The following is a 13,282-nucleotide window of genomic DNA, read 5'->3' as shown; positions in this document are numbered from 1 at the left end:
CCCGGTACTTGCAGGGCACAAAAACCATTAGTAAGCGTTCCACTTACTGCACGTCCATCAAATGTACTTACGAAGCAGATGTAAGTACGGAGTACTGTCCTGTACTCCGTATTTACAGTACATGTGCATTTGGTGTGTACTTACTCCGTACCTACCAAGTACTAGTACTCAGTACAGTAAGTACAGTACTTGTAAGGCTAAGGCTGCCCGTCGGTACTAACATAAGTACCTAAGTAGGTACGGAGTACTCCGTACGGGGTACAGTACTAGTAATATACTTACAGGCATGCGGAACTCACTCACTGGCGCCGACTGGTGTCCACAATTACCAGTGACCGTTCCAGCCTGACAGCGGCAAAATGCCCTATTTTTTTTTCGCTCTGGCAATCAAGCAATAAGGAGCAGGCTGCATGATCGATCAGCCACAGCAAGACCAAGCCACAGGCCACCGCCACAGCAAACTGATCTTCTCATCTCTAGTCGGTCCTGCGAAATCTCGAGACAGGCACCGATCGCAATCAACGTCCTCGCTCGTACTACCGTGTGTGCTCGCGCTCTGGGGTTTTCCTCCCGCCTGCATTACGATCAGGTTTCATTTTGGACGTATCGCTCCGCAAACTATCCGTCGGGAAACGATCAAATCACGACGACCTGCACATCGGTCCTGTCACAATGGCGAAAAGTTCCCGATCAAGCACGAAAAAGGCCAACAACCGGCGCAAGGCAGAGTCGGTCTTTGGCCCAGCAGAGCTTGCACGGAACGAAAGGCTCTCCGCCAAGCTTCTGGAGCTGGCTAAGCAGCCCAGGCCAGAGCCTGCAGATATCAACATGGATGGTAGGCTGCTTGCTGCCACTTTCGACTCCTACTCTGCATTGCATGCTGATCCGCACCAGGGAGCCATGGCGACGCCACCATCGACGGGGACGACGGCGATGCCGATGCCGATGACGATGCGAACGGTTGGTCCTGCCATGGCGAGCGCCCCGTACATTTCCCTTGCTAATTCGCACCCTGTTCTGTCGTAGTGATGGAGCTCGATGGCAAGAAGCCTTTCAAGACACAGACGAAAAAGATGCGTGTCGCCAAGAGGAATCAGAAGAAGTCCAAAATCGTCTTCCCACGGTACAGCGACAGAGTGTCCAAGACGAAGCGTAGCTCGCGGACGACGACGAGGGAATGACGGCGACGAGAATGGCTTGTCACGTCTTCTGATTTTGATTCGTTCTCGTACATACTAGTCACCTAGGCTCATTGCCATTCCATTTACATTTGACCATTTACTTCCTCATAATTCTTGGTGACAACATGACGCAAATCGCCTCTTTCATTCTCACGCGTACGTTGGTCAAAGTATAAAGTGTATGTGCGTGTGTGTCTGGTTGTGCTATCAAAGTTGAGCAGCTGAAAACCGCCATTGCTAGTGCCTAAAGTACTGTGCACGCTTCAAGGAGGATGCGAACCCAAAAACAAAGGTGCATCACTCGGCGACGAACAAAAAGTCTTGACAGTCTCCTCAGATAGCTGAAGTTAAGTCATTACCAATACTGACATGCAGTACGTTAAGATGCTGAGGAGGAGACCCGTCGTTGTACCTGCGCATGGTGAGTATTGATTTGCGATCGTAAGCAAGTACTTATAAGTACTGACGGTGAAAGACGGGTACCCAGCCCAGTGCCTGCAAGCAGGTGTACAAGGCATACAGATATTATATTCACTGCAGTACGGAGTACCGTACGGAGCCTATTAGTAGAATTAGTGACGTGTTTCAGCAATCGCTCTCTGCCATGGTAGATTGGCATTTGGATAACGGAAAGCAATACCCTGTAAACGATAGTTCGTGCAGAATACTACCTACCAAGTATTACTCCGTACGCCGTACAGAGAATACAAGTATTATTACGGAGTACTTCAATTGCAACGCGGAGTACGTACTTGCGTACTAGGTACACTTGCAGAAGTAAGTACTACTGCTAGGGAACGTACAGTAATTACTGACCGACTGTACTTCCCTAGGTACTAGCATATACCAACTGCTCAGTATTACTCCCTAGGCATTAAAACTACAAACACAATCAGTTCGGCCTGGGCCATCAACATACCCCACGTCACTGCTAGTAAACTACCTAGTAAGTAGATGCAAGTACTGTACAGTACTTACACTTACTCCTTACAGCACTGTAAATCCCACCCACTGTTGCTTGCCCATCACGGTGGCGCCCAAGCACGTTCTTGCTCCTTCCTGTCGCACCGCGTCTCCGGAAAACACGAAAAAAAGACATGGTGGCCACGAAGGGGGCACCCGGCTGCACCCTCTTGCTTGCCATCGCCAACCTCTTGATACCCCTGTCGATTCTCGTCTTTGCCACTGGATTCTTCCCTTACAAGCCCTTCATCCCAGGCCTGGCCGAGTATGAAGCTCTCGAGTACGGCCCACCGCCGAAGCCCCCCTTCGACAGGCTTGTCTTCATGGTCGTGGATGCGTTGCGAAGGTCCAAGACGCTCCCGCTCCCATCCATCCCTCGCTGGCCTCGGCTGACACGACGGATAGCGATTTTGTCTACTCTCAGCACTCGGGATTTCAGTTTACCCAGAGGTTGGTCCATGCCGTCGTCCATTTCCGTTCCTCGCCCTCAGCATAGCTCAATCGTGCATCTGATGCAGCCTCATCCGCGATGGCGCCGCCATCCCCTTTACCGCCAATGCTCGCTCTCCGACGGTGACGATGCCGAGGCTCAAATCAATCACCACCGGCTCCATTCCATCCTTTGTTGACTTGGTTCTCAACATCAACGAAGGAGACGACTCCTCGTCCCTGGCCGCTCAGGACTCCTGGCTAGCCCAGCTCAAGGCATCCGGAAAGGGCAAGCTGCTCATGTTCGGCGACAACACATGGCTCAAGCTCTTCCCGGACGTGTTTGATCGTCACGATGGGACCTCGAGCTTTTTTGTCTCCGTACGTCGTCGCCTCTCTGCCCGCCAAAGGTGGTACTCACCATCGTCCAGGACTTCACCGAGGTCGACAACAATGTCACCCGGAACATTGCCCACGAGCTAAAAAATGACGACTGGGGGCTGATGGTGTTGCATTATCTCGGCCTCGATCATATTGGTCACAAGTCGGGTCCTAAAAGGTTGCGCCGCTGCATCCTTCTCCGTAAGGTATCTGCTGACTCCTGCACAGCTCCAACATGCTGCCCAAGCAGCGCGAGATGGACACCATCGTTGAGCGTATTTACCACGCCATGGAGTCGGAGGAACATCTCGCATCCACTCTGCTGGTTCTTTGCGGCGACCACGGCATGAACGATGCGGGAAACCATGGCGCCTCCTCTCCCGGAGAGACGTCGCCAGCCCTCGTCTTCATGTCCCCCAAGCTGAAGCCCATCTCCGGCAAACGGACGGCGCCGACGCATCCCAAGGACGAGTTCGATTACTATACGGTCGTTGAGCAGTCTGACATTGCCCCCACGCTTGCCGCACTGCTTGGCTTCCCCGTTTCCAAAAACAGCCTTGGCGCCTTTATTCCCGACTTCTTATCCTTTTGGCCAACGGCACGCGACAAGACGCAAATCATGATGCGGAATGCAAGGCAAATCTTGAACATTGTTACTGCCGCCTTCGGCACCGAGCTGTTCGACATGGCAAGCTCCGCGGACCCTTGCACCATGCCACCGACTCGGGTCCATGAACTGGCCTGTCGATGGCGCCGCATGAGCCTTCATGCCGATTCGGTTGCATCGGCCTCCGACATGGACCAGAACTGGCTTTCGGAAGCCTCCCTTTGGCTGCACGAAGCCCAGGACCTGATGAGCAGCATGGCCTCCACCTACGACATGCGGAAGCTATGTCTGGGCCTTGGCCTAGCTGTTGCTGCAGCCATCGCCAGCATCGTCGTGGCAGGACTTCCGGCCAGTCGTCAGACCGAGTTTTTCATGCCCTTGATAATACTTTCCTCATACGGGATGATGATGTTTGCGAGCAGCTACGTCGAGGAGGAGCAGCACTTTTGGTACTGGGCCTCGACTTTTTGGGTTGCGCATCTGGGCTCAAGGGCCATTCAACGGTAACGAAGCCCTCATCCATGTGCACTCACAATCAAGTGAATCTAACCGAACATAGTACTGGGAGAATCTCAACCGCTGTCTCGTACATCCTGGCGCTTCTCGCCCTGCGGTTGACAAGGGGCTGGAACCAGACCGGTCAGAAGTTTGCAGGAGAGCCGGACATTGTCAAGACGTTTCTGGTCCCTTTCCCCCAGCTTCTGTGGGTTCTGACTGGCGTCATGTATGCCCTGGACTCATTCCATGTTCTCGCTAACCTCAGTGGCCTCCCGTTCATTGTTGCCACCTCCCTGACGTCGATCCTCGCCTCGGCTGCGTTCACTTTCAAGCTGGCTTTTACCGTCGAGGATTCTCCCGAACTCGTCGTTGGATGGTTGAAGACGGCCATTGAGCGATTTGAGGGACAGTCGTTGCTCTCAAGGGCACGTGTCGTCTTCGCCGTCATCGCACTGATTGCAAGCTTTGCAGTCTTTCAAGGAACCAAGGGAGGACGCTATTCCAAATCATCAGGTATGTTGAAGGCTTCGGCAACATGTGCACTTCGGTGCTCTAACGAAAACCACCAGCCCAACTCTTGCATCATCTCTACACCCTGCTGGCCATGACCCAGTCTCGAGCTGTCAACATTCCCCTGTTTCTGCTATCCACCATCCTCTTCTACGCCCTCTCATCCGTCGACCTCACCGTCACCGACATCACCATTTCGTCCATCCTCTTCCAGCATGCCTCTTTCTTCGCCTTTGGCGGGTCCAACGCCATCTCTTCAATCGATCTCTCGAGCGCCTACAACGGCATCAGTGGCTTCAATGTTGTCGCCGTCGGCGTGCTCACATTCATCAGCAACTGGGCAGGCCCCATATTCTGGACCTCGGCCACGAATCTTCTGCTCCTGCAAAAGCAAAGGCAGGGCCTGCGCAACGTCTTCCGCGATCACCTTGCACTCTTGACGGTCTTTGCCACCATGAGCGTGGCGTTTGTCATGGCGGCATGCACGGCTCTGAGGACGCATCTGTTCATCTGGACCGTGTTTTCTCCGAAATATCTCTACTGCATGGCGTGGAGTTTGGGACAGCATCTGCTCGTCAACATTGGCCTGGGCACTTTTTTGTTTTGGCTCGGAGCCCGAGAGCAGCGCGGCTAGCATCAACGCATCGCATGGGTTGGCAGCATGCTTTACTTTCTTTTCAGCGACAATAAAGGGCGCTCGAAGGTTTAGGGATTGGATCGCCTTGTTGATTGTAACGATACTTATGATGTGCAGAGGAATTGTACGAAGAACTAACGTTGAGTTGTCTCTCGACACGAAAGACACAAGAAACACCATTTCGCCCCAGATATAACCTCGTTCCCAAAGCCTGGCTCGTAAAACGTCCGTCACTCATCCACATAACATCAGACGATACTCATCCTAGTATTTTCCTCGTCTGACAGCAACTCGCTCACGAGCGACTCCCGTTCTTCCTCCTTGGGGACAATTGTTCCCTCCCCGCTATCCTCGTCCCCTTCTTCGATCGTCGGCTCGTCGATGATGGTCCTGCCCTCGGCAGACTTGCTGTCTGTAAGAATGGACACGCTGCGGCTGGTACGCCGGTTCGGCAGCTGCTGCTCGTCGAGGTTGTTGACAATCTTGCCGAGGCTTACGTGGACCTTGTATAGGGCGTTGCGGCTGGTGGCATCTACAATCAGTCCTTCGTCGACCATCTCGCTGACTTGTTCGTACAGCGCGCGGATCTTTTCTTCGGAAGACCCAGGCGAGATATGAAGCTTGCCAAGAAGGCCTGCGACAATCTTTTTCTCTTCCTCTGATGACCATCGTTAGTAATCCTTCGTTCCACGGTTTGGCTGTGACCCGGTCGCACTCACTGCTTATCCCGGTCCGCAGCCTTTCCAAAACGTCTCGGCCGAAGTCGAGATGGACATCTCCGTTGACATTCTTCTTCTCTCCGTCCAGCTGTTGCTGGAAGCTATGAGCATAGCACTTCCGAGGATCCGTCCAGTCCACCAGGCAAGCACCAATGTTGGTCATGCTGACCATGTCCTCTTCGACGTCCACGTCATCATCCTCCAAACCTTCGCGTAGGTTTAAGAGGGAGTGGAGCGCTGGGAGGGAGATGGAGCGCATGAGGTCCTGGTTCTCTGCACGTGAGTAGCAAAAGACTGGCAGGAAATAGTTCAAGGCTTGTCGGACGGTCTGGTTCGAGACAGAAGCAGGATCAAAGTAAGCGACGACAAGGGACTTGAGAAGCTCTTCGCAGGCTCCTTCGTCAGTAACGACGCGCCCCAAGAGAAGCTTCGATGCTGCTATCGTGGCCGCGGCTTGAACCTCGGGCGCTTTAGAACCGCCCTTGACGGCCTTGAGGTAGACCTTGAGCAAGCCAGGGGTGGATGAGAGAAGCTGAGCCCCATGAACGTTGAGGATGTCGGTCAGAATCTGCAGGGCAGTAATCTGCAGCGCCGTATGGCCCTTGGTGAAGAAATGGATAAAAAGGCCCAGGTTCTCCTCGGCCAGCGATTGATCCAGGAGGGCGCACAATCCCAAGCATAGCAACCCCCTTTCACGAACGGGAGCCTCGTGGCTGCGCACTGCGGGAACGACGAGGTTGTTGAGCATGGAGACGAGGTCTGCGTTGTCCTTCAGATTGCCGGCCACATGCGTGAGCATGCACTGGACGATGTGGAGACACTTCATGTTGATGACGATTTCCCTAACAGCCTTCTCCCGAGCGTCTTCCTCGTCCGCGTCTTCAGCGCCGGCCCGCTTCGCGTCGCTCGTCGGAGTGCTTCCACGGCTGACCTCGGATCTAGCGGAGTGGAAGCTGTCCTCGGGCTCGTTGGCGGGTGGGTCGTCAACGATGGTGTCGTGGACGTCGGCGACGGATTCGAGAACAACGCTGCAGAATTCCCGCTCGCCAGCGGCATCCGGAGCGCAGATGTGCTGAAGGACCTCGATGGACAGCTTGGTCACCTCGTCGGGCAGATCGGGGATGGAAATCGACTGACGGAGAAGGGTGAACATTTTGCGGCGCCCAACCTCGTCGGAGTAGTCTAGGGTCGAGGCAACATGGAGCAGCTGCTCGACGATAAACTCTTGCTCCACCGTGTCTTCCTCGTCGTCCTCGTCGGCCTCGCGTTCCGCCACCCTCCTGAGGGCCTCTGCCAGGACGTGGATGTAGCGCTCGAGATAGAAGGCAAGCTTGGTGACCTCGGGCAGGCGTTCCTCGAGGAGAGCCTCGTACCGGCCATTGCCCTCGCTCCGGCAAAAGTCGTTGAAACTTCGAGCAAGGAAGACGGATTCGGCAGAGAGCGTCTCCCAGAAGTTATCGTCGAGCGATACGGCCTCGCGATAGTCGGGGCGGCCGTCCCAGAAACCCTTCATCGCCTCGAGGGCAACTCCATTTTCGACGCCGGAGTTGATGACGTCGATTCGCTCCAAGAGCTCCAAGAGGGCATCAAAGCTGGGCGGCGCCGGTTCAGCGTTTGATTCTTGCTGGGACAGGCCGGCACAGTCTGCGATCCATCGGTCGCGGAACAGTCGGCCGGCGGCTTTGCGAACGTTCTCGTCCCGATCTCGGAGGCCCCAGCGGAGAAGCTTCTCGCGCATGGAGAGCGAGAGATGGCGGAAGTCCCCCAAGGCAGGGAGCAGGCGAGAGTAGACGGCCCGTCGGGTGGCCGGATCCTGGTCCCGCGCTCGCTCCAACAGATGGGGGAGCGTGTTGGGGAGGATGGGGAGGTTGACAAGGAGTGACCTTCGCACGTCGGCGCTTGGGTCGTTCTGCATCACGTCCAGCAGCTTGTCCAGCAGGTCAGTGCCCTGGTCATCGTCGCTGTCGTCCGAGTTGGTGCAGCCCTCGGACTGGTTGCCGGCCAGACGGCCGAGACCGAGGACGGCCTGGGAGCGGACCATGGCCTCCTTGTCGCGGATGCGCTTGAGCAGGCCGTGGCGCAGCTTGAGAAAAAGGTCATCGTCGATGGCGTCGAGAGAGTTGATGATGTGGGATATGAGTTGCGTCGATCGGAAGCGAACAAACTTGTCCTTTGCCGTCATCAAAGGCAGGACGGCCTCGAGAAGTTCCGAGGTGAGGCGTGTGCTCGGCGTCTCGGGCATCAAGCTCGTGTCCGCCTCGGGGTTCTCCATCATCTCGTTGTCCTTGTCGACGGAATGGCGAAGGTAGAAGCCGATGAATCGAATCGACCTTTCGCCAACGCTTTCCGTCTTTTTCACGGGCATTATTCTCAAAACGCATCGAATGAATTCTCTGTTGAAGGCCTCCTCGTCGTCCAAGTCGGTCGACGAAGCGCGGGCATGTGCCGGCTCGTAGCTGCAAGACTCGTGCATCTTTCGCAACGTGACGGCCAGCTTTCGGTGCGTCGCCGTCGTTCGCTGCGCATCACGAAAGACGGTGCAGATCTGCGTCCGTAGTGGGCTCCCTGGCGTATCGACATATTCGACGGGCACGAGCGAGGCGCGCGAGACGCCTGATGCGCGGGAGCCGAGCGTTGTTGCCGAGGGCTTCTTCGAAATGGCGGAGGACGGCCTCGACAATCGAGTCGATGTTCGTGCAGGCATCTTTGGTATTCTTCGCGGCGCCTACCGCGATTGCTCCGATGGCTTGCTGCGATGGTCGGTGGTTGACGTGCTGGGAGTTGGAGGCTTTTGTTTGGAAGCCACGCGTGCGGCATATTTCCAGCAACGCGAGTGGCGGTGTTGAGGAGCAAGTCAACAATATGCCAAGTACGGATTAGCGTCCCTGACCCTCCCGCCATCACGTGCAAATACTGTGCACTCATTGAGGGAGCACTTGCACTTGGCACGGAATCGGAATATTATTGCCCCGAAGTTGCAATAATAATGCTCTATTACTGTACGGCGGACTCCGTAAGTACAACCGCAACTAATAATACGGAGTGATCGTAGTTGTATTAAATGCAACTACGGCAGTCCAGTTAATAAACCCGTACTATTTATTTCTTCTCAATTCGACCATGGATATGAATAATGTGAGTACTTGGAACTACAGTACTTCCAAATCAATTCTGGTCAATATCGAATTGTAACGGGTCGATCCCGGGAGGGCAAAGCCTTGGTCATTCCACTGTTCGCCGCGCCATTCAGCAAAATGCAAGACGATTATATTCAGCATCCGTTTGTCGTTTTCCGTTGGTCGATGCAATTCGTATTATGGCGGTGTGGAACAAGGTTTCATGACCTATGGAGAATCGTCCATGCCCTCATCACGGCCCTGCAACTACCCTCATCGTCGACACTAGCACCTTTATTCCTCACATGCAGCAAGAGGCCTGTACACTTGCAAGTACTGGCGTTGGCACATGATATCGTTTCCTAGCCCACACGCGAGCAGAAACCCATCCATACATGCAACATATCTACTATGTGTGAGTGCATGTGAGTGCGAGTGTGTGAGTGCGTGTGTGTGGTTTTGGAAGGCTATACTAGCATAGCCGGGAGTTTCCTGACGACTTCCTAGTGATGTCATTGCTATGGATTTCCCAGTGAATTTCTAGTGTGCTCGTAGCAGCTACTTGTACATTAGAGCGCCGCTGAGGGGTATTTCCGTGGTCTTGAGGAGCCCGACTTTCTCTTGCGAGGGACCGTCTCCTCGCCTGATATCGCAGGACCTGTTACGTGATTAACCCCATGGCGGATGTACCCTCCCCTCCTGAGAAACTTGCTTGCTGCTGAATCCCCTGTACCAATATTTCTTCAGTCGCTTCGTCGAACGCCCGGTTCGAAGCTCCCTTCAATATCGCACTAATATCCACCGTCTCGATTTCCAATAGCCTCCCTTCTTGAATCCTTCTTTGCGCCATCTCCATCTCCATTCTGTTTACCTTCTCCAGGTGCTCGTACTGCCCGGGGATGTTTCTCCGCCCCTCGATCCGCTGAAACTGCTCCAGTACGCTGTCCATCGTTCTTCGCGAAAATCGCCTGATGAGTTGTGTCCCCTGCGCCCAGGTGTCGGCAGCCGGGGCCAAGTTAGTCAAGGAGGCTGCCAATGGCGCAATCGATCCATGGCTTATTGTACCCTGGACGACCATGCCTGTACTTGCGGCTAATACTGCCGAGACCATACCAACAAATACCCAAAGGAGTACTCGTTTTATAATGTCAAAGGGATTCAGAACGGGGCTGCTCCTTATGACCTCTACGAGCGTCTCTACCTTCTCCAATTCATGTTCGATTTGTTCCAACTCAGACTCGGTTAATTCCTGCGGCTCTTCCAATACCGTGTCCACGATTTGCTTCGACTCTGGCGTTATTGGTTCCGTTTCCCCTCGTTCCTGAAGATGCATCTGTAGCTTCTTTAAAGCGACAAAAACCTCTCGGTGTATATTGCTGAGCGTTTTATATTGATCTTCGTATACGCCGTTCAACCTTCGTGCTTGGAATGCTTCTCGTTCAATTGCCTCCGGCTTAGACTCGCACACTTTTCCGGGCCAGAAGTCAAGCGTAACGGACTCAATCTCGGCGGCATCTCTCCCTGCAAGTACCCCTTGCAAGTAGGAATGCTTTGTCGCCGTCATGTTGATTTTTGCCTGCAGTACCCTTGTCCAGATCCCGATCCGCTCCGCTTCCGATGTGGCATGCGCAAGGGCCGTGGCAGCTTTATTCAGCTGGATCTTCTTTGCCTTTTCACAGTCGCCATGAATGCTTTCCGATATATTTTTGGCGTGTATTGTCCAGGCCATCCCTTGGACATAGGCGCGGGACGACTCGGCCTTGGTAGCGTTCTCCCAGGCCTGCGTGAAAATTAATAGAGAGGTCCAGGGAGAATGTTTTATGATTCGGACAACCTCCCTGAGATTGGACGGAATCTTCCCTTGTGCGATCGTGGCACTGACAGCTGCGTCATACCCTTTCGCCATATCGTGATCGTTGGCCGCATCCTCCACCGCCTTGACCGCTTGAAAAGTTTTCTGAGCGTCGTTTGCAATCTCGTTCGCTACCGCCAAGGCTGCCGAGGGTGCTACCGAGGGTAGTTCAAGAAATGGCAGGCTGCCGTTCCACCCCACGGCTTTGGCGGTCCGGTCCATCCACACTCGAACCTGGGACTCGTTCGACAGATTTGATACTTCATTGCTTGGGCTTTCAAGCGAATCAAAGTCGGTGTTGTAATATAAATTGTCCACCCACTCGTTGACACCATGCACCATCCATCTTCGTATCAGCCCGATGGGGATACCATAAGGAGCTGCCCACTTGACCAAATGCTTGAGAAAGTATGGCGCCGCCTGAATCTCAAACAGAGTCCCGCCTGAAGCCCAAGCGAATACAGCTTCGGCATGCGCCGAGGTTTTGTATAAAGGAACATAGGCGCTGTTCGGATTTCCCTCCTCAAGGCTTGTCGGATGGAATTCCGTAGTGCCTCGAGATGGAATCCCTCCCCTTTCCATCATCTGCTCCGGAGTGAGTTTGACTGCGACATAGAAGGTCTTTGGAGGTGAGCCTGCGCTAGGGGAAGCGGCAACGGCAACACTCGTCGATTGAAGGAACAGCAGCACGAAGCTGAGCAGAGACGAGTGGAGATGCATGCCGGATGGACGATGCGCCGGCGTTGGGTGCCAATGGGGACAAGAAACGAAACGGTGTGAAAGGGGCAAGCCAAAAAGAAGACGGTTGTGCGAAAGGGAGGTTTATACCTTGGAACTATTTGTATCCATTGCTCCGTCATCCACGTAATACATGTACTTGTAAGTATTCACTCAACCCCCTAGACTGCCCCAAACTCGTTTCTTTTCCCCAATAGTACAGGTACTTGTAAATACTTGCTTGCAGTACTGGTACTTGCAAGCAGACGACGGCGGATCTTGCCAGCAGCGTGCGGACGAGTAATGCACTGTAGGTAGGTGCGATACCTTTACCTTGCATGCAAGTGCTTTTAAGTATTATCATGGGTATGCTTACAGTAGGCACCTGTGGATTATTTCGGGAGTACAAGCGTACGTACTTGGTTGGGTAAGTATAATGTTGTACCGCAAGTACTTGTCGTCATACGGCCCAAAGGGTGGGTGATTTAGAGAGGATTTCATGGCATTATATTCCAGGATGGATCCTGCTTCGGCGTACAGTACGTATGCTGCATCTTGCACTTGGAGAGTGCTCAAATATAGGTGAGCAGTGATATGTGACGGCACTGCAACTGTTGGCGGAACTGTACTTGCGGACGGACTATTATTGCTTGCAAGTACATGCATGTGCATGGACTTGAGAGTACATGTATATTACAGTGGTACTTGTTGGTACTTTTCCGTAAAGATGACAACTTGAATCTTCAAATCACCGCGATGGGTGGCGAAATGTGGACGAATACGTAATGTATTAGTTAACCAACACGATGCCAATCGGCACAAGCCAGGAATACTTGGTGATATAAGTACTTACACCTACAGTACAACTACAAGTGATGTACGGAGTCACAGTACTTGCACAAGAACTCCGTAGTTGCACACCTAGGCACAAGTAAAAAGCATCAAGTACAGTTAAATGTACGGAGTACAGAGTGAGTACTTACTTACAACTGGTGCGATACCAACATGTACATGCACACTATTAGCATGTACTTGCGCAAACTTTGGTGTACATACCAAGGAAGTGCCTGAACACCTGGTATTAATGCGGCCCGTACCCTGCATGACGAGCTAACTACCTGTGTAAATGAAGTATGTAAATTATATGAATAACTAAGTATTATTACTCGTCGCGTGCGGTTTCGAGTTGATACAGGTCGAGATTGGCTGACCTCTTGCGCGGCGCATGATTACTGCGTGCAAACGGTTGATCAACTGCTGGATACAACATACAGTGCAGTGCAAGTGCAAGCTGCCTCGGCCGTCATTTGTTTCTTCGACGGAGAGATGGCATACATGCTCTGCATGCCATTTCCACAGCGGGCCCTCATCGTCGCATCTTCCTTTGACGTCTGACCTTGAGAGCACGACCGGCTCGAGAGGGTCGCACACGGGGGACATGCCATGGTAGGGAACGAACGATGCTGAATCCTTTCTCTGCCTGTAAGCACTATACGCCTACTCCGTACAGTACCTCACAAAGACTGAAACATGTACGGATAGGGGCGCTCGTACTGTGGAAGTATACAAATACCGTATCAATGTGCGGGCAAATATCTGCACTTGGCTATACTTGCAGCACCTGAATGTACCTGCAGGAAGTTTGGCGAGGACATTGGGAAGTAATAATTAA

The 13,282-nt window shown here is 53.3% G+C and overlaps 4 protein-coding genes across 4 annotated transcripts; 2 read left to right on the top strand and 2 right to left on the bottom strand.

The window, feature by feature from the left end:
* Positions 1-672: 672 nt before the first annotated feature.
* DCS_03027 (uncharacterized protein) lies at positions 673-1,181 on the top strand (the record flags this gene model as incomplete). The annotated part of the gene is made up of 3 exons (XM_040800352.1): positions 673-835; positions 895-960; positions 1,027-1,181. 3 exons carry the CDS (start codon positions 673-675, stop codon positions 1,179-1,181), a joined length of 384 nt encoding a protein of 127 aa, XP_040661235.1.
* A 1,097-nt stretch (positions 1,182-2,278) lies between these two features.
* DCS_03026 (GPI ethanolamine phosphate transferase) lies at positions 2,279-5,203 on the top strand (the record flags this gene model as incomplete). Its single annotated transcript, XM_040800351.1, has 7 exons — positions 2,279-2,490; positions 2,550-2,594; positions 2,663-2,954; positions 3,005-3,132; positions 3,183-4,064; positions 4,121-4,572; positions 4,629-5,203. 7 exons carry the CDS (start codon positions 2,279-2,281, stop codon positions 5,201-5,203), a joined length of 2,586 nt encoding a protein of 861 aa, XP_040661234.1.
* Positions 5,204-5,454: 251 nt separating this feature from the next.
* DCS_03025 (Armadillo-type fold protein) lies at positions 5,455-8,629 on the bottom strand (the record flags this gene model as incomplete). Its single annotated transcript, XM_040800350.1, has 2 exons — positions 5,455-5,864; positions 5,926-8,629. The coding sequence occupies 2 exons, from the start codon at positions 8,627-8,629 to the stop codon at positions 5,455-5,457; spliced, it is 3,114 nt and encodes a 1,037-aa protein (XP_040661233.1).
* A 1,073-nt stretch (positions 8,630-9,702) lies between these two features.
* DCS_03024 (uncharacterized protein) lies at positions 9,703-11,613 on the bottom strand (the record flags this gene model as incomplete). Its single annotated transcript, XM_040800349.1, has 1 exon — positions 9,703-11,613. One exon carries the CDS (start codon positions 11,611-11,613, stop codon positions 9,703-9,705), a length of 1,911 nt encoding a protein of 636 aa, XP_040661232.1.
* Between the last annotated feature and the right edge of the window lie 1,669 nt (positions 11,614-13,282).

This window comes from Drechmeria coniospora, chromosome 01 (genome assembly GCF_001625195.1).
Source record: "Drechmeria coniospora strain ARSEF 6962 chromosome 01, whole genome shotgun sequence".
Lineage (NCBI taxonomy): Eukaryota > Fungi > Ascomycota > Sordariomycetes > Hypocreales > Ophiocordycipitaceae > Drechmeria > Drechmeria coniospora.
This window is presented reverse-complemented; position numbering and strand designations above follow the sequence as displayed.